The following is a 24,471-nucleotide window of genomic DNA, read 5'->3' on the forward strand; positions in this document are numbered from 1 at the left end:
AATTTCCCTGTTACCAAAGTTTTACGTATCCTCATTGATTTACATTTATCAGGATTAAACTTCAGAGGCCACTTTTCTGACCATATTTTCAAGGCCATGATGTCCTCCTGTAACTTTCTACAGTCATCATTGTTCTGAATTTTCCTAAATATTTTTGCATTATCAGCATAAAGCAACATTTCACCGTTGTTCACCACTACATGAGGCAAACAGTTAATAAACATGACAAATAGAAGAGGACCAAGAACAGAACCTTGAGGCACACCACTCGTCACATCTTTCCACACAGACATTTCCCCATTTACAACCACTCTCTGTTGTCTGCCTCTCAGAAATGACTTAATCCATTCAATGTATCCTGGTTCCAAATTGTATATCTTTAGTTTTTCTATGAGCCTTCTGTGAGGAACCTTGTCAAATGCCTTCATAAAATCACAGTATGCTACATCAACTGAATACCCCTCATCCAATGCCTCAGTCCAGTCTCCCAGCGCCCTAACCATTTGCAGTACTATAGATCGACCTCATATAAATCCAAACTGATTTGTGCTGAACAAGTTATGCCTCTTCATATGTGCCATTACATGATCTTTAATAATAGATTTCATTATCTTTCCAATAAAACAGGTCAAACTGACAGGTTTATAATTGCTCGGATCACTTCGGTCCCCCTTCTTAAAAATTGCCCTTATATTGGCCATTTTCCACTCCATTGGTACAAAATGCGTAGTGAAAGATGTTTCATACATAATTTTAAGTCGTACCGCTATCTTGTCTTTTACTTTTTTTTTTATGATTCTTGAATGGAAACCATCTAGCCCAGGGGATTTATTTCTTCAAATCTGCAATCTTACTTTTAATCACATCCTCCTACCATTCAATTTCCAATTGCAATGGCACCGGTTTTGTCTCAACCACTGGTACATCTCCCTCAGGTTCATCAGTGAAAACGCTACAATAAAAATTGGATAATGTTTCAGCCTTTTCCTTTACCGGTATCACCTTTAGTCTTACCTGTCCTTTCCTCACTCATATATATTCTGGTATACTGAACATATATCCTAGATAATTTTGGATTTCCCTTAACATACTTTGCTTCACCTTTTTTCACATACATCAACAACCCTCTTCCTCCATCGTCCCTATCCATATTTTTTGCTATAGCCTCATAGCCTTCAATATTATATTCAACCAATTCTCTCTCATATCTGAAATTTTTAGGCTTCACCTCCTGAATAGCCAATATCTGAGGGAACTGCTTCATAGTTGCAATCCTTGCTTTCAACTCCATAATTTTGTCCTGGGAAAATACATCCACATTATATACTGGATAAAACACACAAACTCTCCATATCACTGGCTGATGAGGCTACTTTTTGCTGCACCACTGTGTCATCTACAGCTGCCCCTGCATGGGACTCATCCCGTGAACCCCCACATTCTCAGCGTTCTCCCTTACTTTTGCAGGATGTTTGTCCATTTTTATAGCACTGTGCGTCATCCCTCCTCCTGCTGCCATCTTTCTCCTCACTTGTACTATTACTCTTTCCCATGGTGCCCTCTGACCACGTAAAAAAACTCTGTCCCCCGAGCTTCCAAGTTTTTTCTCCTAGCTTTACTCCTCAGCTCCTTAACCATGTGCCTTTCTTCCTTGTTCATGTCATGGGAGGGTCCTGTTCCCTTTATCACTTGGATAGTACAGGTCTTCAACTTATACGCATTTTTCATAACTCTTTCTTTCAGTATTGGCCTAGGTTTGACATCCATGTTTGTTGCCGTCGTTGTTTCATACTTGTCAAGCCTCATTGTGTTAGACATGTTCTCGTCATGACAATCCACACCAATCTCAGCACAGATATTTCTAAAAACCAATTTATCGTGTCTGATTTTCTCAGCCCTGATACTCAATTTAATGCCCTCAATCATCTGTTCTGGCACATTGTACAGCACCATCTTCTTCATTCTATCCAGCCTAGCCTGTACCTTGCAAGTAGTTTCTGCAATGATTTCCTTTCCTGGTGTTTGTTGAACCCTACTTATGTTCTCATTAGCTTTCTTTACCTTTGCCAGCAATACATCCCTAAATGAACTACCAAACTGTTCTCTTACCTCCTCGGAAACCCTTGCTTTCAGATTATCAATATCCTCCTGAACTTTCCCTATGCTCCCTTGACTGAGCTTTGCTCTCACTTCATCCAGCCCTTTTTCCAGGTTGCAAAACTGCTCATGACAGTTCACTTCCATAGCATCCATCCTCTTTTCCATAATGTCCTGCCTTTATTACAGTTCGGCAACATAAGACAGAATCCACCACTACGTTGCACTTGATGCAATATCAATGGATCGAGCTGGCATCACTCCTCATCAAAAACTTATAGGCCTACACCTCCTTTGTTGCCTTTTCACATCTAATATGATGCCAAAATATCAGAGGCCACACATAAGAACGACGGAAAGAAGAATTCCAGAAACAACAAAAACAAAAACAAAGGGCAGACACCATAAGGCGCTTACCTACGGTGTTCGTCTTCTTAACAGGCCTTTGACCCTATGGTGGAATATTCATATGATATTCAGGGATACATTGCCACTGCATCATACAGCTTACCTCACCTACGGTACTCATTTTGCATGCAGTATCAGTGGCACCAGCTTCTCGCACCAGTCAAATGATAATACCCATTTATCCCACTTAGACAACTATACAAAAAACAAAGCTATCAACTGTAACAATCTAAAAAAAAAAAAAAACTAAGCTATTAGCTGAGTGTCAAAGTGCATTTTCAGCAAGGCGTCGGCTGCAATTTTTAAATCTGGCGCGCAAGTAGACATTCATTTGTTTCATTTTCCCGCCGTCGTGTTATTTTGTAAACATGGCAGGCACGGAGGGGACGATGGAGGTAGATACGGCTACTACTTCTGGCCATAGTACTTCTTCTGGCTCAAAATCGTCACATATACCCTGGTAAGTAAGCGTCAGGAAGTTCATGGAAGAAGTATTTCGATATTCTTGTCTGTCAGTTAACAGAGGACAAGTACGGACAATTAATAGAAGACACGTACGGTACGGACAATTTTTATTGTTGAAATTGCAGGTAGGCTTAAACATAGTATTAAACAGTGTTTTCGTTCACCATCACTATTGATACAGCTGAGGTGGGCCTTTTTTAATACCAGGTAATTTTGCTGCTTATGACTATACATACTGGTTTTGGGCTTAGCTTTGGGTAGATATGGCACTGTTCAAACTGTGCTGTTTCATGTTAGACATATTGGTGAATTTAGTCACACATGTCGGTTTTTATTTGCTTCTATATGTATTGGCTGATTTACAGTAGAAAGTTTGCATTAACTTTCTATGACAAGTCCATTTAACATGGTATTTACGATACACATACCGGTACGCTTTATTTAACTTAAGGCAGTAGAGGCACCTTACCAAATCAGCTCTTCTTCTTCCTGTAGTCTGTTATAGTTTTCTTATTATTTCTGTGGTGGTAAATAAATGTTTCATGCAAAACCTGTTTTCCCATTGTTTTTAGCTAAGGTATGTTCCAGTGTGGAAAGTTTCTAGAGAAGGGAAAGTAGTTGTATGCAACCTTCATGGATTTGGAGAAAGCATATAACAGGGTGGATAGACAAGGATTGTGGAAAGTATTAAGAATATATGGAGTAGATGGGAAGTTGCTGAATGCTGCGAAGAGTATGTATGATGGTGCTAAGGCTGCAGTGTGTGTGGATGGTGAACTGAGTGAATTTTTTTCTTTGTAAGTTGGGTTGAAACAGGGATGTGTTATGTCTCCATGGTTGTTCAATCTGTACATGGATGGGGTAATAAAAGAGATACAAGGTAGGGAAGTGGATGTTGGAGTGGCCCTAGTGAGAGAGGTTAGTGTTTGGAAACTCCCTGTACTGTTGTTTGCAGATGATACTGTGTTGTTAAGTGAAGACAAAGGGGAGCTGCAAGGCTTGATGGATGAGTTTGGGAGAGTGCGTAAGAAACGGAATCTAAAGGTGAATGTAGGGAAGAGTAAAGTGAGAGGTGAAGTCAGTGAATGTACAGTACAGTGAGGTTGGCTGGTGAGGAAATGGAAAATGTGAGTACGTTTAAGTACTTGGGGAGTGTGATGAGTAAGGATGGAAGTTTGGAGGGTGAAGTGTTTGAAAGGGTACAACAAGGAAGAAAGGTTGCTGGTTCCTTGAAAGCAGTGATAAGAAACAGGGAAGTGAGCATGGAAGTGAAAAAGTTACTACATGACAGTATTGTGATACCAACTATAACATATGGAAGTGAAGCTTGGATGTTCTTGGAAGGACACAAGTCAAGAGTGAGAGCAGTGGAATGAGTTAAGAGGAGCCTGTAGAGTCACATGGAGAGTCAGGCTGACAAATGAGGATATAAAGGAGCGTTGTGGTGTGGACATGATAGGAAGCGTTAGGAGGAACATACTGAGGTGGTTTGGCCATGTGGAGAGGATGGAGGGTGAGAGACTGATGAGGAGAGTGTATGTGAATGAGGTGGAGGGGGGAAGAGGGAGGGGGAGGCCGAGGATGGGATGGAGTGGAGAGGAATATGAGAGAGGGGAGTTTGAGTTGGGAGCAGGGCAGTGAAATGGCAGGGGACAGGGTGACGTGGAGGTGATTTGTTAGTGGCCACCCCGTACGGGATTAAGGCATCTGGCAATAGATAGATAGGTGGATGTTCCACTGTGACAACTCATTTGATTCATTACTGTATAGGAGGAAGGGCTGTTCTAACCTAAGTGTTTAAATAAACTTAGCTTAACTGTACCTAAGAATCATATTTAACCTAACCTAGCATCAAGTTGGGAAATGAAATCCACCTGAGTACTTTTAGTAAGATTCTTCCATTGCACTGGAAACAAACAACCGTAAGTACTGGTACGGCTTAATGAACATGATGTAAAGACAGTAGGATTTTTTTCAGCAGGAAAAGACACCTTACCACCTGAAAATAAGCAGAAAAATACAGAAATCAAACTGGAGGGATATGAATTGAATTGTCAAGGTCCTTCTACTGCCTCAAGTAAAATGTAAATTTACCCATGGTACTTACCATACTTAATATGGAGGAGAGATTCTCGCAACTTTTAGCGCCGTCTGCTATCGTGGCTATATATAGTTAGCTTAGGCGTACGTTACCAAGTCAGATGTGCTTTCAAACAAGCATCGAATTGGGAATTCCTTCTGCCAATTGATAAATCATATATAATGCAAATTTTATTCCCTATGAAGCCTACTGAGAAATGAATATGGACAAACTGTAGGAGAGCTCCCACAAACAGATGAAAATTTTGTGGCAGATTACCTTTCCTAGTTGTGTGATTAATTTATGACACCCAGATTCTCCAGAAATAACATACAGTATTATACTAAAGTTTGCTAACACAAGCAATAGTGTCATACAGGGGTCAGTTCGGATGCAAAACCCATTTGTCCTCAAGTACTTCCAGTTAGATTAGGCTGGTTTGTCTTAGGCTGTTAGGTGAGATTAGTAGGAACAAAACACCTGATGACAGATTGCCCTTGGAACTGAATTGACCTGAAAACCTAATATGGTGGGTGGTCATTTGCTGTAGCTATGTTAATTTACATGTAAAGTTAGCATGAAAGTGTAACTTGCTGGTAATTAATATCTTTGAAATTATCCGTTTCTGCAACTTTTGATATCTATCCCTATGATACTTACATTATAGTTGAGAAAAAATACAGTTGTACAGTACCAGTACATTATATGAATGGGAGCTTTCTTACAGATTCACCTTAAATTTAACAGTAATTTCAGCCGATATAGTACCTGCCGGCATACCTGTTCTTTCACGGCTTCGCAGAAGGGAGCAAGGTAGTGAATGTGATGATAGTTGTTTATATCTGGATCTGAGTTTAGTTGCTTTATGAGTATTAACTTTAGTGTGATATTGTAGACCTGGTTGCTTTCCACAGGATTGAAAAGTACCGTCCTACCACGTTCCCAGAGATTGTGGGTAATGAAGAGACTGTGGCTCGGCTAGAAGTCTTTGCAAAGCAGGGCAATGTTCCGAACATTATAATAGCCGTGAGTATTATACTGATATATAATTATACATTACAGGGTAAATTTTGCAATGATTTAGCATCCATTATCTGCCTACAGGTGACTTTACACTCTCTCTTCTGTCTTTCTTTCCTTCATTCTTTCCTCTTCCTTCTGCCTGTGGTATTCTTACCTCTTCCTTCTGCCTGTGGGTGACTCTACACCGAGTGACAAGCCAAATGGTTTCCTGTACACCAGGAAACCATTTACTCTGCTGGGTGGTAACCATATACTGTAACCAAATTTTGGCACCTGGTGGTTTAGTGGGTAATTATTGCACTCCAGTTGGATTGAGCCGGTGAAGGTTTCTATCCAAGGGGTGGCTGGGGTTTATTGCTCACGTAATGCCACTCAGGGATGAGTGAGGCTGGTCACTCTCATCTTAAATGTCAGGACCAACTGCCTAACCCCGGACTCCTACGCTCCTCATGGGGCAACGTAGTATTGGATGATGGATGGATGTTATACTGTGTGAGCTATTCAGCTCTCTCTACATAGGCCTATATGCAGTAGCTACATGTGATTAAGCTTGTTAATCTTATTATAGCTGTGAGGACTTTGATTCCTTTTGTTTTGTTTTCATTTTTGAAGGCTCCAACATGCTTGCATGTGTCTGCTCGGTCTGTGGCGCTTCCCTATTTAGTCTCTTAACCCCTAGGTCACACTCAATGACCTCATCCCAGGTCTTTTTCTGTCTGTCTTTCACATCCCAACCCCCAGCATTAGCACTTCTCACATTCTGCACCCAGTTATCATCCCCCATCCTCTCCACATACTCAAACCATCTAAATCTGCCTCTCCTCATTTTTGTATGTTTGAGCCTGCGTATCCTCTTCCTCTACTGGCCAGGACTCACTACCGTACAGCATTACACTCCTAACACTACAGAGATCCCTTAGCAAGGAGGGAGATACCTCTCAATGTCAGGAGAAACAATAGCTCCTTGAACTTCTTTCAACCACTCACTCTAGCCACAGAGCTAGCTCCAGTCCCACCTCCAGCACATAGCATGTCTCCCAAATAACAAAACTCTTCCGCACACTCAAGAGACTGACAAGCAAGTTCAATCCTTTCACGCGTGGCAATGTCCACACGCTTTCCCCAACACACCGCACACATGAAATCAGCATTACCGGTATCTCACAGTCTACCTCTAATACCACTACATCTCTTATGCACCCACTTATCACAAACATTGCACAAGATGGAATTAATTCCCACGCTCTTGTGACAGATTGCACATGGCCACTCTCCCTCTTCTTTGACATTATCACCTCCAGCCCTAGATACCATCACTTTTGTTTTATCTTCATTTACTCTTAAGCCCTTGTGCTCCATACCATCTCTCCATTTCCTAAATCTTTCCTCTGCCTCCCTTTCATTCTCTGCAATCAATGCCAAATCATCAGCATATTGCATCTCCCACGGGAATCCACTTCTGAAGTCACGTGAGAGTGCTTCAAGTACCACGATAACCAGCAAGGGGCTCAGTGCCTCAAAGCTCATCCCAGGAGGCTGTGACAGAAATACCACCAAGCTTCTCTGCCAGTAGTCATTACCACTCTCAGCACCTTAAGCCTCATTCTTTCAGGTAGTTAGCTACTTGTATTCCTTTTGTCCATCTCCCCACTTTGTTGTCTTTTTCTCTTCATCCTTAATTTGGTTGATGATCTGAGAAATGTGGTTTATCATACCATCCAGATAGACTCAGTTTAGATAGATAGGCTTGTAATAGTGTACAGTAATCACTCGATTATCCGGACATTCCGTATATGAACTTTAGACTTTGGCTGTATTATGGCTGTATCCAGATTTCTTTGTCCATGTCTGAACATAAAATTTCCGACATCGCCGGTTGGGCAGCCTACAAAATAAAAAAATCAGTTGGGCGGCCACCTGAGGCTGCTGGGCTCTCTGGCCACACACAGGTAAAAGACAGCACCTCACAAGCTGAGCAAAAATGGCCGGCTGCCTCCTCACCGAATGGTCAAAGTCCCCCGGCCACCTGGATCACTCAGATGCTTTCGGCCACGTGCAAGTGATACAGACCCTAACCCACAAGCTGAGCAAAAATGGTCATCCACCTCCTCACGAAACGGTCAAAGTCCCCTGGCTGGCCAGATCATCCGGATGCTCCGAGGCCCGCACAATTGTCTGCATCCTTACTAAATGGTCAAAGTCGCCTTTGCCAGCCGAATTACTCGGACGCTTCCTGTGGCCATGATGTACAGTGGATCCAGTGTTGCTGCTGTGCAGCAAGCCTTGCACTCATAGGTCAGATTGGCTGTTTTACTTGTGTGCTCAGCCAAGCATGGGTAGAGACATGGCAACACTGTGTTCAAGTGGCGGTACCGCACCTCAGTTCCTGCCTTTGCCTGTCTCGAGTGTGGATGTGCTTGGCTGAGTTGTAGCCATGGCAGCTTCCATTGTTGCATTTGTGGTGTTTCCCTGCCTTTTTCAGGCCTTGATTTTCCCCAGCAGCATTCTCGTGTGTGTGATGACGGCCCCACCATCACCCAAGAAATGAAAGAGGACGGTTTTTATTTAGGAGAAGAAGCGTGAGATATTGAGCAAGGTTGATGCGAGCTGGACCACTTCATGCATTCTGCGGGAATGTGATCAGGCCCATTCAACTTCGATTGATATCAAGAAATCACCGGCCGAGCTTACTCAGTGTGAACATGACTACGGCGATGCCACTCAGATGGGTGATAGGAAGATGGTGTCTCAGCCCCGCCACACCGCCATCAGCCAGTCGACTTTGATTTGGTTCCACCAACAATGGGGTGCCAGTGTGCTTGTACATGGGACCAAGTTGAAGGCGGCAGCTAAGTTACCACACCTACACAACATGCATGACTTAAAGGCATCTGGAGGTTGGTTCTTCTGGTTCAAACTTGACATGGACTTCCTGGCAATAAGACATATGGTGAGGCTTTGGACGTGACAGCAGAGGATGTAAAGCCGTTTCATCGGAAAGTGCAGCGTCTGATCAAGGACGAGGGCCTTGCTCTCGGTCAAATGTACAGTGCTGATGAAGCTGGCCTCTTCTACTGCTCCTTGCCCACGAACACCCTGGCAGAGGAGAGGGACAAGACTGTGCCTGGTCGGAAGTTGTCTAAACAGCATGTCTTGGTTTTGGCTGGTCCAATGCTAACAGGATGCACCGTCTCAAGCCCATTATTGTTGAATGTGCAAAACAGCCACATTGTCTCCGTGCATTGATGGATATCATTCTGTGAAGGCCTGATTTACCTCTGGAATCCTAAGAGATTGGTTCCACAGACACTTTGTCGAGCATTATCATACAAAGGAACGTGGTATCTCTCGCGACCAGGTGAAGGCACTCCTGATCCCTGACAATGCCCCTGCACATATGTTCAAGAAGAAATTTGTTATTGATAACGTCGTATCACGTGCATGTTTCTGCCACCTAATACGACTGCTTTCATTCAACCAATGGACCAAGGTGTGATAGTGGCAGTGAAGAGACTACCGTCGGAGGTTCCTCGATGAGATGATGGTGGTGCTAGAGGACTAGCAGAGGGTCGACACACATGGGGAGCAGGCCATAGAAAATCTTTGGCGTTACAATAACAAGTTTGCGGTGTTCAACTGGACGAATGCTGGGAAGGAAGTTTCTGTCAAAACCCTCAACAGTGGTTGCTCTCGTCTCCTTCAGGGATACGAGGCCTCGCACAACTTTGAGGGATTTGACGTGGATGAGTTCCTACTTCTTTTACGTACAGCAGGTGAGGATGTGGACATCAACAATGTGAGGGAGTGGCTGGATGATGACAGCGGCTATCCTGGTTATCAGACATTGTCTGATGAGGAGATTGCCGCTGCTGTCTTTGCGGAACTGACAGAGGACAGCGACGAGGACGAGGACCCTAACTCTGAGCAGTCTGCCACTCCATCACTCCCATGTCTTGGTGTGCTGCTTGCCGGCTTAGAGTAGGTGCTTGAATATGCCTAGCACCTGCACTGCGATAGGGAGTTGGTGCCACTGAAGCTGACAGTGGATTTTGTGAAAGTCAGGGACGATGTCATCCTCCATCAGAATCGTCACACCTATCATCGGTCCAAGATCAACTCGTTTTTCAAGCCTGCCACCCCCGCGCGTGCAAGCCCGTTCTCCCCAGTACCACCACCTCGTCCACAGTCTTCACTCTCGGACCCACAACTGAGCACATCAACAACCATTGAGTCGCTGTTAGATGTAAGCTCGTGGCTGTCTTCAGAGTGCCCAGAGGTGGGTAGGCCTCCATCACCTTGCTGCACGTTCCCGCACTGCGCCTTCCTCCAGGAGGAGGAGGAGATGGAGATGTTTGACATTGTTAAGTGATTTTGTTAGCCACTAGACATCATGGAATCACTATGCACCGGCTAGAGACTATAGTCACGGTGCGCGCCTCTAATGGTGATATTATCGTACCCTGGCAAACTATTCCTCAACAGTATGTCCGATTTCGTGTATATTATTGGATGTATGTGATTCGTATATAATATGTTTGTGTATAATAATATTCGTGTATAATATGTTCGTGTATAATAATATGATTTGTGTATATGATAGGAAATCAGATGCACTTTTGAATAGTAGGTTGTCAGGGTATAATAATGACAACCTCAGAGTCGTGTGCCGTAACTATAGCAGGTTACATCACCTGTCCCCTGTTCACTGGGTGGTAAGTAATGTACAGTACTGTACACTACTTTATTAAAATTGTTTTTGCAGCTTTTGTTGTCTTTTTTTGTGGATTTTTATTGTTTATGCATTGTTGTCATAGTGTCTAGCATTATATCCCATGTGTGTTTTAAGGTCTAAATAACTGAAAGACCAAAGAACACTGCCACATTTAGGAAGGGTACTGTACATACTGTATAGGTTGGGTATAAATAGGGTATAGGTAGGTAGGATATTGCTCCGTATCTGGATTTCGTCCGTATCCGGACATACTGATGGCTCTGTTATGTCGGATAATCTAGGGATTACTGTATAGAGATTTTTCATGTAGTGTTGTTGCAAGTTTGTCATCAGAAAGTCATGAATGGTACTGGTTATGGAACTGAAGCTGGCATAACTGCAAGAATCAGACAGATTCTTGTGTAATGTTCAGTAAGTACCCATGTTATTTGCAAAATGCCCTTAGTACGTGAGGATTTACAATTCACTGTTATGACTGTGCGGAATTTTAGTTGCCATTTTTCTTCCGTCCCTGAAAATCAGATGATTGAGTACTGTATTTATGTTGCAAAAGCTTTTCCTGCTTCAAAACTGCACAAAGATATCCAGGTGCTGTACTGTACTTGTTTGTAATGGTGAGTAACAGTTAGTATCCTTTTAAATTTTACTAGGTCAGTCCTGTACCATACTCTTTTCTTATGCTTCTATGCTATTCAGTTTGTGCAGTACGACTTGTATTTATACACGCTCTAGCATCTGTTTATGGTGTTTATAGTGAGGGGAAGGAGCTTAAGTTGTTATTTTAGATGTTATTGTTCTTACTCAAGTCCAGTTCATTGGATTGAGCAGACCTTTAAACCACAGGTATGCAACTGCCCTTATGGGGTTGTCTGATAGGTTCCCTACATTGTTGATGTTGTGTCTGTCTAATTGTGACATAATTATCTTGTGCAGTGCTCTGTGTTTTGTGTGGGCTTCTGCAAACTGAGCACTTGTCATCTTGAATCCACCCAGCCCAAATCTAAGCTGGTAGCAGAGGAGGGCTAGGTGATATCCTGCTCTAAACCAAGCTAGGTGAACTTGACCATCTCTGTTTAAGGACACCTTCCATGGATGGATGTCAGGAGGGGTAGTGGACATAGAGTATGGTGTTATGATCAAGGTGTTATATTGCTCTGTACCCGAAGTGAGTATGAAGGCGTTTCATCATGACAAGTGCTGGAATGGCTGGATGTGAGAATGATATTGTTGTAGAGGGTTGATAATATATGTTTGCTGATTGTTTTATGTGCTTAAGTGTATTGTGTGTCTCAGTCATGTAATGACAGGGGTGTTGTGTATTATCACAGGGAACTACCTAGAATTGTGTGCTCCTCATATCAACGTAGTCTCTAACAGGGTTGACTTTAGTTTCAGAGCATGTAATAGAGCTGTGGGAGTGGTTTTGGAGCAGCCAGTGATGCCTAGTGCATTGTTCAGTATGGTTTGCAAGGTGTTTTATTGGTTTTCAGATAGGATGGGAGCCCATGACGAGGAGGCATGAGACATCACTGATTTAATTTATTGCTTGTAGAGTAAGGAGTGTATTTTATTTTGTTGTCCAAAGTCTTACCCTGTAGTTGCCCAGAGTGCATTGATTCTTGCAGTGCGCTGCTTCTTGATGTCTTGTACATGGTCCTTGAAGGTGAGTCTGGTGTCATATGCCACTCTAGGGGTCTGTGTGTGTGGCACATGTACATTGTCATGTGTGATGTAGGGGAGTACCTGTGTTCATATTTACTGCTGATGATGAGTGTGGTGGTGGATTTGGCGTGGGTGATCATTAGCCTGTTGTACTTAACCCAAGTCTGCAGTGTGATGAGGTAATCCTATTGTTGTGTGACTGTTTGCAGGCTGCATCTGCAATGTCATGTGTGGTTGCTTTGGTGGTGTCATCTGCATATGAGGCAGTGTTTGTGGGTGGGTGAGGTACGGGAATATTATGCATGTTTATGTTGAAGAGTGTTGGGGAGAACGGAACCCTGTGGAACTACATTAGTGAAGTTTCGTGTTTATGATGGCTTGTCTTGGAATGTAACGTGCATGTCTACCCGACAAATTGTTAACAAGCCAGCATTTGATGGTGTTCTGCCCACTTGTGTCATAGATCTTGGTGATTAGTTTGCATATGGGGATTGCATCGAAGGCTTTACTAATACCTGTTGTGAGAAGTGGGTGTTTGCAGGGTTCATAGTTGATTCCATATGATGCTTTTTGTGTGATATTATTTAGTAAGGTGTTTGTGAAATGTAGTGCTCTGAAGCAGTGTTGTGAAGGAGCAAGTGGGACATGGGGAGTGAGTGTTGAGAATGAGGCTTTCAGATATTTTGAATGGTGTACTAAGTACAAGTAATGTATATGGGTCTGCATGAAGAAGGGAGTGTTGGGTCTTTGTTTGGCTTAATTATAATGATGATTGTTCCGTGTTTCCAAGTACTGTATGGGGACTACTACAGTGTGCATATGAGTAATTGCTGATGATTGTGAGGACCTGTATGCCTTGTGGATCTGAATGTTTCATGTATAGGTTGTTGAAGCAGTCCATCCCCATGCTTGTAGAGATCTTTATTTTCTTTATAATGTTATTTGTCTGTTATGGAGTGAAGGGAGTATTATTGCAAATGAATGGAAGGAACTGCCTGTGTTGAGAGGGTTGTTTCACAGACTCGGTGTGTGTTAGTGTTAAGGGATGTTTGCATATTGGTGTATGAATATGTTTGCTTGTTTTTTGTAGGAAGGGATGTGTTGGGTTTTGGAGGTGATGCCAGCATTGGTCTTGGAAGTGCATGTTTGTGATGTAGTGATACTGTTGAGTATTTTGTAAATCCAAGAGGGATTTGTGGAGCAATTTAAGAGTTGTTAGAAAGGCCTTCCAGTTTTCCATTTTTTTACTAATTTTTTTGTCAATCTCGTTGATTAGTTCTTGAGGCCTTGTGATGGTGTGTGTGTGTGTGTGTGAGAGAGAGAGAGAGAGAGAGAGAGAGAGAGAGAGAGAGAAAGGGGAGTTGTGTTTAAGTCTGTCGCATTGGTGTATGAGGTGAGCAAAATCTGGTGTAATATTTGGGTTGTGATGTCTCTTACTTTGTGAAATGTGGTGTTTGTGTGCTTTGAGTATGGGAACTTTCTTATGTGCCTCTTAATGTTGGTGATGAATGTTTTTTTGTGTGCTGAAGTGTACTTCCATTTTTTCAGTTAATTTTGTCCAGTGCGCTGTCTTGTATGGTAGTTTGTGTATGTGAAGTTTGTTTCCATAGTGTTAGTAATGAGGAGATGATCTGTGGTGAGTTTGTGTTGTGCATAATGCAGGTTTGAGGATAGTCGATGGCTTCTGTTTGAATAACAGTAAGTTGCAGAGCTAATAAATATACATCCATGAGGTGTATTCTTGGAAAAAATGTTGAAGCATGCATGGAGAAGTTTAATAAAAGTGAAAGAATTTTTGGTGATACAATAGTGACGCAGAGACTGCAGTAATGCAATAATGGCCTTTGGGATGCACCTGTATCCACATTTGTACAAAGGAGTGCAATATGAATACTAACAGCAACAGACCTGTTGGTCCTTCTGAGGTTTAGTAGGGGAGGTTATAACTAGGGTATCTAGTCTATGAGTCAAAGATAGGACTGTAAAGCAGGAAAGGCAGATGGAAATGCCTTCTTAGACATTTTAGCTAGGAGAGGATTTATGATTGCCAGTACCTTTTGCAGGCACAAAATGATCTGAAAAGTGCTAAGGAAGGAAGGAAAGGGAATTGACTGAACATAAAGCAGTGGTTGATTATGTGTATGTAAATGATGGAGTGAGGTCAAAGCTTTATACTAGAGTTTATCGGGAAAGGGGGTGGCTTGTCTGGCCAGTTTTCAATAGTATCAATGTTACAAGTGTAAAAGCAGTTTATGAACTGAGGTAAGGAAAATATGAGGAAGCAAGTGTTGCAAAGAGTTGAAAAGCTGCCCGAGGGAAAATGGAGGAGTACTAGAAGGAAGTGGAGAATTGGGTGGGCAGGTACATCTTGGGCTGATGGAGAAATTGAATAAAATAAGTAAATTGTTCACAAGAAATTTATGCAGCATATTAGGTGGTGGAAGGGGTTAGCAAAAGGAGAAAAGGAATGAAAGGAACAGCTTGGTCCAGTGGTGAATTGAAACAAGCAGTGGAAGAGAAGAATACAGGGATATAATCACTAGACGGGAAAGAGAAAACGAGGGTATGACAAAAAATGAAAGTGATTGTCATATGTTGAGAAGAGGAAACTGAAGAGACTAGTGAGTGGAAAAAAAAAAAAAAAAAAAGGTGTGGATGAAGCGTGAATGTTTAGTAGCTATAAGGAATATAAAAAACTTTTGGGAGGGGGTCAAGAAACTAACAGAGGGTTATTTGGGAGGTAGAAAAGGGTTAAGGCATAAATATTACTGAATGCTGTTGGTGAAGAGAAAGTAAATCAGTGGAGAGAGCACTTTAATGAGTTGCTGAATGTTGAGAACAGAAGTAGTGCTAACATATATATTACCCCAATACTGGTATGAAGCAAAGTAGTGGGTGGAGTACTACGTTTTTATTAGTCCTTGACAACTTTTATCTTTAGAGATATTTATAGAGTCACTATTAGGAGCACTATATAAAGCACAGTTGTGCAGGCCAGGGCTGCATAAAGTGAAACAGCAAGGTACCACAGATTTTAAGAATGTCTCATTTATACGCAGTGTGGTGGTAGGTGAGGGCGTTCACCATCCAATCACTCGATGTAGTGCTGCTTTGAGTGTCTGCCCTCTCCTCTCTTCTTTCCTTCCTCTTATATCTTTCTTTCCTTCATTCTTTCCTCTTCATTCTGCCTGTGGGTGACTTTACGCTCCCTCTTCTCTCCTTCTTTCCTTTCCTTCACTCTTTCCTTTTTTCTTCTGCCTATGGGTGACTTTACACTGAGTGACAAGCCAAATGGTTTCCTGTACACCAGGAAGCCATTTACTACACTGAGTGGTAACCATACAGCCAGATTATGGCACCTGGTGTTTAGTGGGTAATTAAGACGCACCAATTGAATTGAGCCTGTGTTGGTTTATATCCAAGGGGTGGTTTGAGTTTATTGCTCACGTAATGCCACTCAAGGATGAGTGAAGCTGGTCATTCTCACCTTAAATGTCAGGATCAACTTGCCTAGCCCTGGGCTTCTATGCTTCTCATGGGGAAACTGGGATTGGATGATGGATGGATAGATGGTCACTTATAAAGAAGTACTTGGTAGTATCTAAGTTTACTCTATGGGGAGTGCTGGCACAATAGGCTTTGTATGGTATAATGAAAGTCTGTCAGTCTAACTATCTAATGCCAGATGCTTCAATCCATTAAGGGATGGCCACAAACAAATCACCTCCATGTCATCCTACCCCCTGCCATTTCACTGCCCTCCCCCCAGTTCATGTCCCCCTCTCTCATATACCTCTCCTTTCCATCCCTCCTTCTCATCCTTGGCCTTCACCTCACTCACATACATTCTCCTCATTAGTGTCTTGCTCTCCATCCTCTCCACATGGCCAGACCACCTCATTGTATTTCTCCTATCACTTTCTGTCACATCCACATCTACACCACAGTGCTCCTTCACTTCCTCATTTGCCAGTCTGTCACTCCATGTAACTCCACATGCTCCTCTCAGATAAGTAATTTCCACAACACTCTCTCTTGACTTGTGTCCTTCCAACATGGTCCAAGCTTCACTTCCGTATGTTAGAGATGGTATCACAATACTGTTATGCAGCGACTTTTTTTCTTCCACGCTCACTTCCCTATTTCTTACCACTGCTTTCAAAGAATCAGCAACCTGCCCTCCTTGTCAAGCAGTTCATCCTCCAAACTTCCATCTTTACCCATCACACTACCCAAGTACTGTACTTAGATGCACACATTTTCCATTTCCTCATCATCCAACCTCACTGTACATTCATTGACTTCATTTCTCTTGAAGACCGTAACTTTACGCTTCTCTACATAATAAAGGTAGTTGTGAATACTGACGTTAATTTTTCAAAAGATGTATGAATCTACTGTTTAACTATTATGCTGTATATGTTCACCTTTTTCTCAGGGTCCGCCAGGTGTTGGCAAGACCACAACCATACTATGCCTTGCTCGTTCGTTATTAGGGCCAAGTTATAAGGATGCTGTGATGGAGCTTAATGCGTCCAATGAGCGAGGTATAGATGTTATTCGAAACAAAGTAAAGATGTTTGCTCAGCAGAAGGTCACACTGCCCCGTGGCCGACACAAGATTATTGTACTGGATGAGGCGGACAGGTGAGGAAAACAATTTTGTACTTTAATGCTTTTTTTCAGTATTCATTCTTTTTATGTTTGTTTACCTGCAGTCCAGAAATTTTTTTTGAAAAATTGAATTACAGGAATACTTCAGCAGAGTAAAATGTGTACAGTCAGATTCACACATGCAGCGTCTCCAATGCCGCTCCTTCATAGGAAATTCTCTGCAGTTGACTGTGACAGAACTCCTACCAAGCTGCTCTATTTATTTATATATTTATTTGGTTATTCTGCTTCCTCATGTTGCTCTGATACTTGCTTACATTTTTGCTCTGCTTCATACAACATACTATACATTTTTCCCTATCCCACGTTTCCTCCCCCCCCCCCACTTGTATTGCATTTCTTTGAATACCTTTAAATCAATACCATCTCGGCATGTTCCACTTTCATCCATTCGTTTACTCCAAACTTCCTGTATTTATTCACTCCCCTTTCCATCCCTTCTTCCATCAGCCAGTGGTTTATTGCCACATCAGGAACATCTGCGCAGGGCTAGGTTGCTCATTCTATACACATAAGAGTTACCATCTGTTTTCTGTTGAGCAGCATTATGTGAGCAGTAAACCCCCATGCATATCTTGGATGTAATCCTTTGTGGGCCAAATGCATTTGGAACATCTTAACTACCGGTATTTATTTATTGGTTACCGTGTATAGTTTAGTGCAACAAAGTAAATGGCTTCCTGTGTTGAGTGACCTGAAAATAATGCGATATCAAGTGAGTGAATGGTGAGTTCTACCAACTACCACATTACCACAGTACTGGTACAAAAAATGTTCATTATTATGCTACCCATCCTGTTTATGCTTGCAGCTGTTCCAGAAAAGACAGTTTCTGCAGCTTGCTAACTAGAACCAAGTTTCACTCCATGAGAGTGTTGGAAGTAAAACATTTTCATTTAATGTCATCTTCATCTCCAAAATCATGCTAAGTTCTTCAGTTACTTATAGCTGCTGAAACGATGTTCCCTTACCTCTCACTACGTTCTGCCCCTGGTTACCGAACACAGCTCCTATACAAGATATTCATCCACGTAACACAGGTTAAATTAGGCAGCAAGAGGCACTGGGTTCAGCAAAACATGTGTACTGCAAATATATTACAGCACATGCGTTTGGTCATGAATTATATATATATACAGTATATGTATAAACACTCAATCCTCATAAATCATGGATTCGTAAATCACGGCTAGGTGGCCATCAGACTGCCGGCAACCTTAAATCACTGTTAAGTCACGAAAATTGCAGATCTAGGCACCCAAGTGGGCCTTTTCCGAGGAGAACCGTAAACCGTGGCATTCAAACTGAAAATCGCGACCCAACAACCAATCACCGTGTGTCCTTGGTGGCATATGTACATACTAATGCCGCCATGTTGTTGTTGTTGTTCTTGTTCTTGTCCCGCCAGTCCGCACACTACAGACCGTCGCCGTAGAGTATGAGAGTTACCTGCCTTTTTGTGCAACTTCCCCCTGCCTCCTACCTGCCATAGCCCCTCCCGACCCCCCAATGAAGCGACCTAAGCAGTATGGCGTCAAGAAGCTGCCGCAGTTGTCGTACAGTCAACGTTTGGAGCTCATTTGTCGTGTTGAGAGGGGAGAGAAGTTTTCAAAGCTGGTGAAAGAGTTTGGGAAGAACAAGTGCTGAGAGGTTCTAAGTTCTTCCCAACACCACCGTACTCCATTCACTTAAGCAATTTCGTCATAGGATTCAGGAGAGATCCTTTAATACATTCACTGAATATTCCTAAATTTATATGATTGTGTTTGATGGTGCCTAGATAGGTGTAGGTAGGGTGCTGTGGGGGTGAGTTGGCCAAAGTCCAGACCCAGATTAATTTTTCATTTAAGAATTATTATTCATAAATCATGGAATTCATAAATCTCGGCAGTGGTCCAGACCCAAATTGCCGCGATTTACGAGGATTGACTGTATAGAGAGAGAGAGAGAGAGAGAGAGACTGATAGGTTTGCCAGTCATTAACCCATTGGATCCCAGGGGTGCTGGGCGAGGCACGGCACTGGGTGGGTACTAAGTGTACTGCCCTCCGCCTATCAGCTCATAGTTGCGAAGCTCGTAGGTCCCTACCCGGGAGTTCCCTACTTTATGAAGACTTGAAAAATCCCAGTTCTGTCCAATATTCCGGACACCGGGCTCCAATGGGTTAAATATATATATATATATATATATATATATATATATATATATACCATATATACCATATATATAATATATATATATATATATATATTATATATATGGTATATATATATATATATATATATATATATATATATATATGGTACAGTAAAACCTCACCATAACAGACTGAATGGGGCCCATGCCTTTCCGAAAAAAAATAAAAGTCCGATAAAAACGACATCTGGACTTCCCCCCTGCTAACCCAAACTTTTTCAGATATATATTAGACATTAGTCTGGATCGCACCAACGGTTTTTCACTGCCAGTGGGTACTGTACTGTATTATACATTCACTACAATAATCTAATGGTATAATCATAATAACACTGTACAGTACACTGAGAAACAAGTCTTTTATTTACCTTATTGTGGTGAACATAGTTGAAGTGGTCAGGCAGTCTGGACCGCTTCTGGCTTTATCGGACTTTTTCCACCATGTAAGAATTTAGTCTGGTCAGCTCCTCAAGTCCGATAAAAGCGAATCCCATTATATTGCAGTCTGTAATATTGAGGTTTTACTGTACATATATATATATATATATATATATATATATATATATATATACAGTATATATATATATATATATATGTATGTATATATATATATATATATATATATATATATATATATATACAGTAATCACTCTAATATCCGGGCGCCCAATATCCGAACATCCCCACTATCCGGACATAAGAATGTTTCATACTGTACTTTTTTCCATACTATACTTACCTCATTTCACCCTTTAATGTCTTTTATTGGTGTGAATAGGGTGTTAGGAGCTAGGCATGTGCAGTAGGAAGGTGTTTTTCTGAGTTAGGCTAGGTTAGGGTCCATAAGTACCAGTCCTAGGAGCCAGTCACCAGAATGTTTATTATTGTATGAACCTACTTCTAAACCCTCATTTTATGTTTCTTTTGCATTTATTTCAGTCATTTATGTGCCTTATTGGTGTGATTTGGGTCTTAAATAGGTGCTATGCATGTCCAGAGTGAGTTGTATAGGTGTTTCTCTGAGTTAGGGTCCATAAGTACAAGTCCATAAGCTGGGGCCCAATATCCGGACAGAACCAATATCCGGACCTACCTATGGCTCTATTACGTCGGATATTGGAGTGATTACTGTGTATATATCTATCTATCTATCTATCTATCTATCTATTGCCAGACGCCTCAATCCCGTTTGGGGTGGCCACAAACAAATCGCCTCCAAGTCGCCCTGTCCCCCGCCATTTCACTACCCTGCTCCCAACTCACACCCCCCTCTCTCATATACCTCTCCACCCCATCCCTCCATCTCATCCTCGGTCTCCCCCTCCCTCTTCCACCCTCCACCTCACTCACATACACTCTCTTCGTCAGTCTTTCACCCTCCATCCTCTCCACATGGCCAAACCACCTCAGTGTGTTCCTCACAATGCTTCCTATCACATCCACATCAACACCACAACGCTCCTTTATATCCTCATTCGTCAGCCTGTCTCTCCACGTGACTCCACAAGCTCCTCTTAAATAACTCATTTCCACTGCTCTCACTCTTGACTTGTGTCCTTCCAACAACGTCCAAGCTTCACTTCCGTACGTTAGAGTTGGTATCACAATACTGTCATGTAGTAACTTTTTTACTTCCATGCTCACTTCCCTGTTTCTTATCACTGCTTTCAAGGAACCAGCAACCTTTCTTCCCTGCTGTACCCTTTCAAGCACTTCACCCTCCAAACCTCCATCCTTACTCATCACACTACCCAAATACTTAAACGTACTCACATTTTCCAATTCCTCACCATCCAACCTCGCTATACATTCACTGACTTCACCTCTCTCAAAGACCATCACTTTACTCTTCCCTACATTCACCTTTAGGTTCCGTTTCTTACACACTCTCTCAAACTCATCCACCAAGCCTTGCAGCTCCCCTTCATCTTCACTCAACAACACAGTATCATCTGCAAACAACAGTACAGGGAGTTTCCAAACACTATCCTCTCTCACCAGGGCCACTCCAACATCCACTACCCTACCTTGTACCTCTTTTATTACCCCATCCATGTACAGATTGAACAACCATGGAGACATGACACATCCCTGTTTCAAACCAACTTTCAAAGAGAAAAATTCACTTAGTTCACCATCCACATTCTCATCAGCCATTTGAGTGTCCACTGCAGGACTGGCCTATCCCTACCGAAGTGGGGATGATTCAGCCAATGTATCTCTACCAAGTGGCTTAGGCTGTCTAGTAGAGATTGTATGTGGTTGAGAAGAGCTTGTAAGTGTAATTTTAGTGTTGGAGTGGCTTTGGATGTGTGTGTAGTCTGTGAACCAAGTGTAATCGGCCCACGCAGGCCGACTGGGTGCAAGCATACTTTATAGTATGCGACACTGGTTCAAACACAGCACCCCTTGTGTCCACCAATGCAGTACGTGGCCAGAAGAATGCTCACAAAGTTAATTACCCTGGCGGGGCGCGAACCCTCGTTCTTCAGCGTACAAACACACACACTTTACCACTGTACCACAGAGGCTCATATATATATACTGTGTATGTACATACTGTATACACACACACACACACACACACACACACACACATCCATACCCCGTTATCCTGCACATTGATAACCAGCGCTTCGCTAGACTGAACACAAGAAATAGGGGATCATTCCCACAATCCGAACAATTTGAATGTCCGTTGCCTCACTAGTTCGACACCCTGCCTCTCCCTAGGTTTGAAACGAGGTTCTCTCGCCCTCCCTCCATCCCCTCTCTTCCCCCCCCCCCTTTCCCTCCTCTCCCTCCCATCCCTTCTCCATCCCCCATGACATTCAGCACTGCCAGGCATGTCTCACTCCCTGTTCCCCTGCCCTCCCCCTGCCCTCCTCCATCCCTGGTTGTCTCCCTCTCCATCCCCCTGCCCTCCCCCACCCCTGCTTGTCTCCCGTGTGTGTGTATGTGAGTGAGACTTGGCTGGGGGGGGTGGTAGGGCTGTTTGACTTTCTTGTCTCCTTCCCTGTCTTCCCGTCCTCCCCCACCCCTGCTTGTCACCCTCCCTAACCCCCATTTGGCGTACTGCCAGCTGCCTGCCTGGCTGCTTAGTTGCCCTGAAGCACCTCAACACCACACGTCCCATCACCCTACCCTCCTGTATGTGATGTTCGATGTGCCATTTTTTAGCAATAGTATTGTTTATAAGGATAGTAACATTACCTATTGTGTTTCTGTGTCAGTCTCTGTTGATTGAGTTAGGTATGTGAGTGTTTGGATTTAGGTCTGGAATGCATCTCTGGCTTTTCTTCAGTATCTTATGAGGAAAATTGCTTCAGTGTCTGACATACTCGCTGACTGAACGCCCCCACTGGTACACAACACTGCCAGATATCGGGGTATGGGTGTTTGTGTGTTCGTGTGTGTGTGTGTGTGTGTATATATATATATATATATATATATATATATAAAATATAAGATAATTTTTTGTTTTTACCAAAAAATGGGTGTTTGGCTGTTGAAAAAATTCAGATCCTAATATTAAATTTATTTAGCATGACAGATGGGGCACAGCAGGCTCTGAGGAGAACAATGGAACTGTACTCTAATACAACACGCTTTGCATTAGCTTGCAACACTTCTGAGAAGATCATTGAACCCATCCAATCTCGATGTGCCATGCTACGCTATTCCAAGCTCTCAGACGCACAGGTATGATTCATTTAACAATCATGTACATTGTAATCTATGTATGTGCTAAAGCAAAAGGAGAAATGGTTTGATCATGTATGATTCATTTAACTATCATGTAGAGTGTACCGTAATTTATGCATGTGCAAAAGCGAAAGGAGAAATGGTTTGATCATACGGAGAGGATGGAGAATGAGTTACTGGCTAATAGAGTGTAGGCTATGTGAGTGGGGAGGGGAACAATTATGAAATAGGCAAATGGGGTGGAGAGATATATGAGAGAGGAGGACTGTGAGTTGGAGTAAGGGCAGCCAAATAACAGGACAGGGTGACATGGGAGTGATTTGTTTGTGGCCATCCCCCCCCCCTCCTTTTTTTCTCTCTCTCTCTCTCTCCCAAGGAAAGAGCAAGGTATCGAGAATAGTGAGATGATTATGATCTGCTTCCTATTTAGCTGTAATTTAGATTAGCTAATGACTTAGTGTTTTTTGGCAGGTCTTGGCAAAGCTGTTGGAGGTATGCAAGAAGGAGGACCTTAGTTATACAGACTCTGGATTGGAGGCAGTGTTGTTCACTGCCCAAGGAGATATGAGACAAGCACTGAATAACCTTCAGTCCACTGCGCAGGGCTTTGGGCATATATCTTCAGAAAATGTTTTCAAGGTAAGTTTTATAAAGGTTTGTAAGTCTGAGCTGTGGCAGATAGATCTGAGTAAAAGATGGAGGAAGAGTTAAGATCAGTGAACGGGAAATTGTTGAATTTGGGAAATTGTGGAAATGATTGCCAAAGCTGTGTGTGTTGGGTTGCATGTTTGTCAGCAGGCGATTAAAGTGAAGCATGGTGGAAATATATTAAATGTAAGAAGGATAAAACAATATTAGTAAAGTAGAAAAAGGTATGTCTAATTAAGAATTCGGAGGAAATATGAATGCATACATGTGAAAGTGGGAAAATGCCCTGGTAAAAGGTATACAATGTGAATATGAGAAAATTGTATTAAAATATAAGAAATAAAAAATATAGCAATGTTAATAAATGGTAATGAAATAAGGAACAGACAGAAATGGTGTTTTGAACAAGAACAAAACTAATAGTGCAGGCGCTTCAGGCCCCTTTGGTAATGTCCTTCAGTCACTAACCTGCTTTTTGGTACGGAGTGTCGTGTGGTTTCTCTAAAATTGCTGTAGTGTTTGGGAATGAATTCCCATGTGTCCTGCCCCCCCAAAAATGTGAAAGATGGATTAGGCTACTCCTAGGGATGCTTTTCTGCCTCCTCATGATTATCATCATCATCTTTGATGCTTTGCTTACTCCTGGGAACCCCTGGACAGTATGACTCTGACAGAAGTGCCTCTAGACTACCTTAACTTCACACACCTTTCTCACTCTCTCAAACACTCTTCCTTTTCCCACTCTTTCGTCAATATATTGTTCCACTCTCTCTTTCCACAC

The 24,471-nt window shown here is 42.4% G+C and overlaps 1 protein-coding gene across 1 annotated transcript in view; it reads left to right on the top strand.

Moving 5' to 3' along the window:
- Window positions 1–2,873: 2,873 nt before the first annotated feature.
- Window positions 2,874–24,471, top strand: part of RfC4 (replication factor C subunit RfC4) — a 37,767-nt gene continuing 16,169 nt past the window's right edge. Inside the window, exons 1-5 of the mRNA XM_080279069.1 lie at window positions 2,874–2,965; window positions 5,965–6,076; window positions 16,906–17,114; window positions 22,883–23,039; window positions 23,514–23,681. Of these exons, the coding sequence (XP_080135195.1) occupies window positions 2,874–2,965; window positions 5,965–6,076; window positions 16,906–17,114; window positions 22,883–23,039; window positions 23,514–23,681 (738 nt within the window). The remainder of the gene's footprint in view (window positions 2,966–5,964; window positions 6,077–16,905; window positions 17,115–22,882; window positions 23,040–23,513; window positions 23,682–24,471) is intronic.

Source organism: Coenobita brevimanus, chromosome 76, assembly GCF_032717465.1.
Source record: "Coenobita brevimanus isolate Jiangsu-jjx chromosome 76, ASM3271746v2, whole genome shotgun sequence".
NCBI classification, from domain to species: domain Eukaryota; kingdom Metazoa; phylum Arthropoda; class Malacostraca; order Decapoda; family Coenobitidae; genus Coenobita; species Coenobita brevimanus.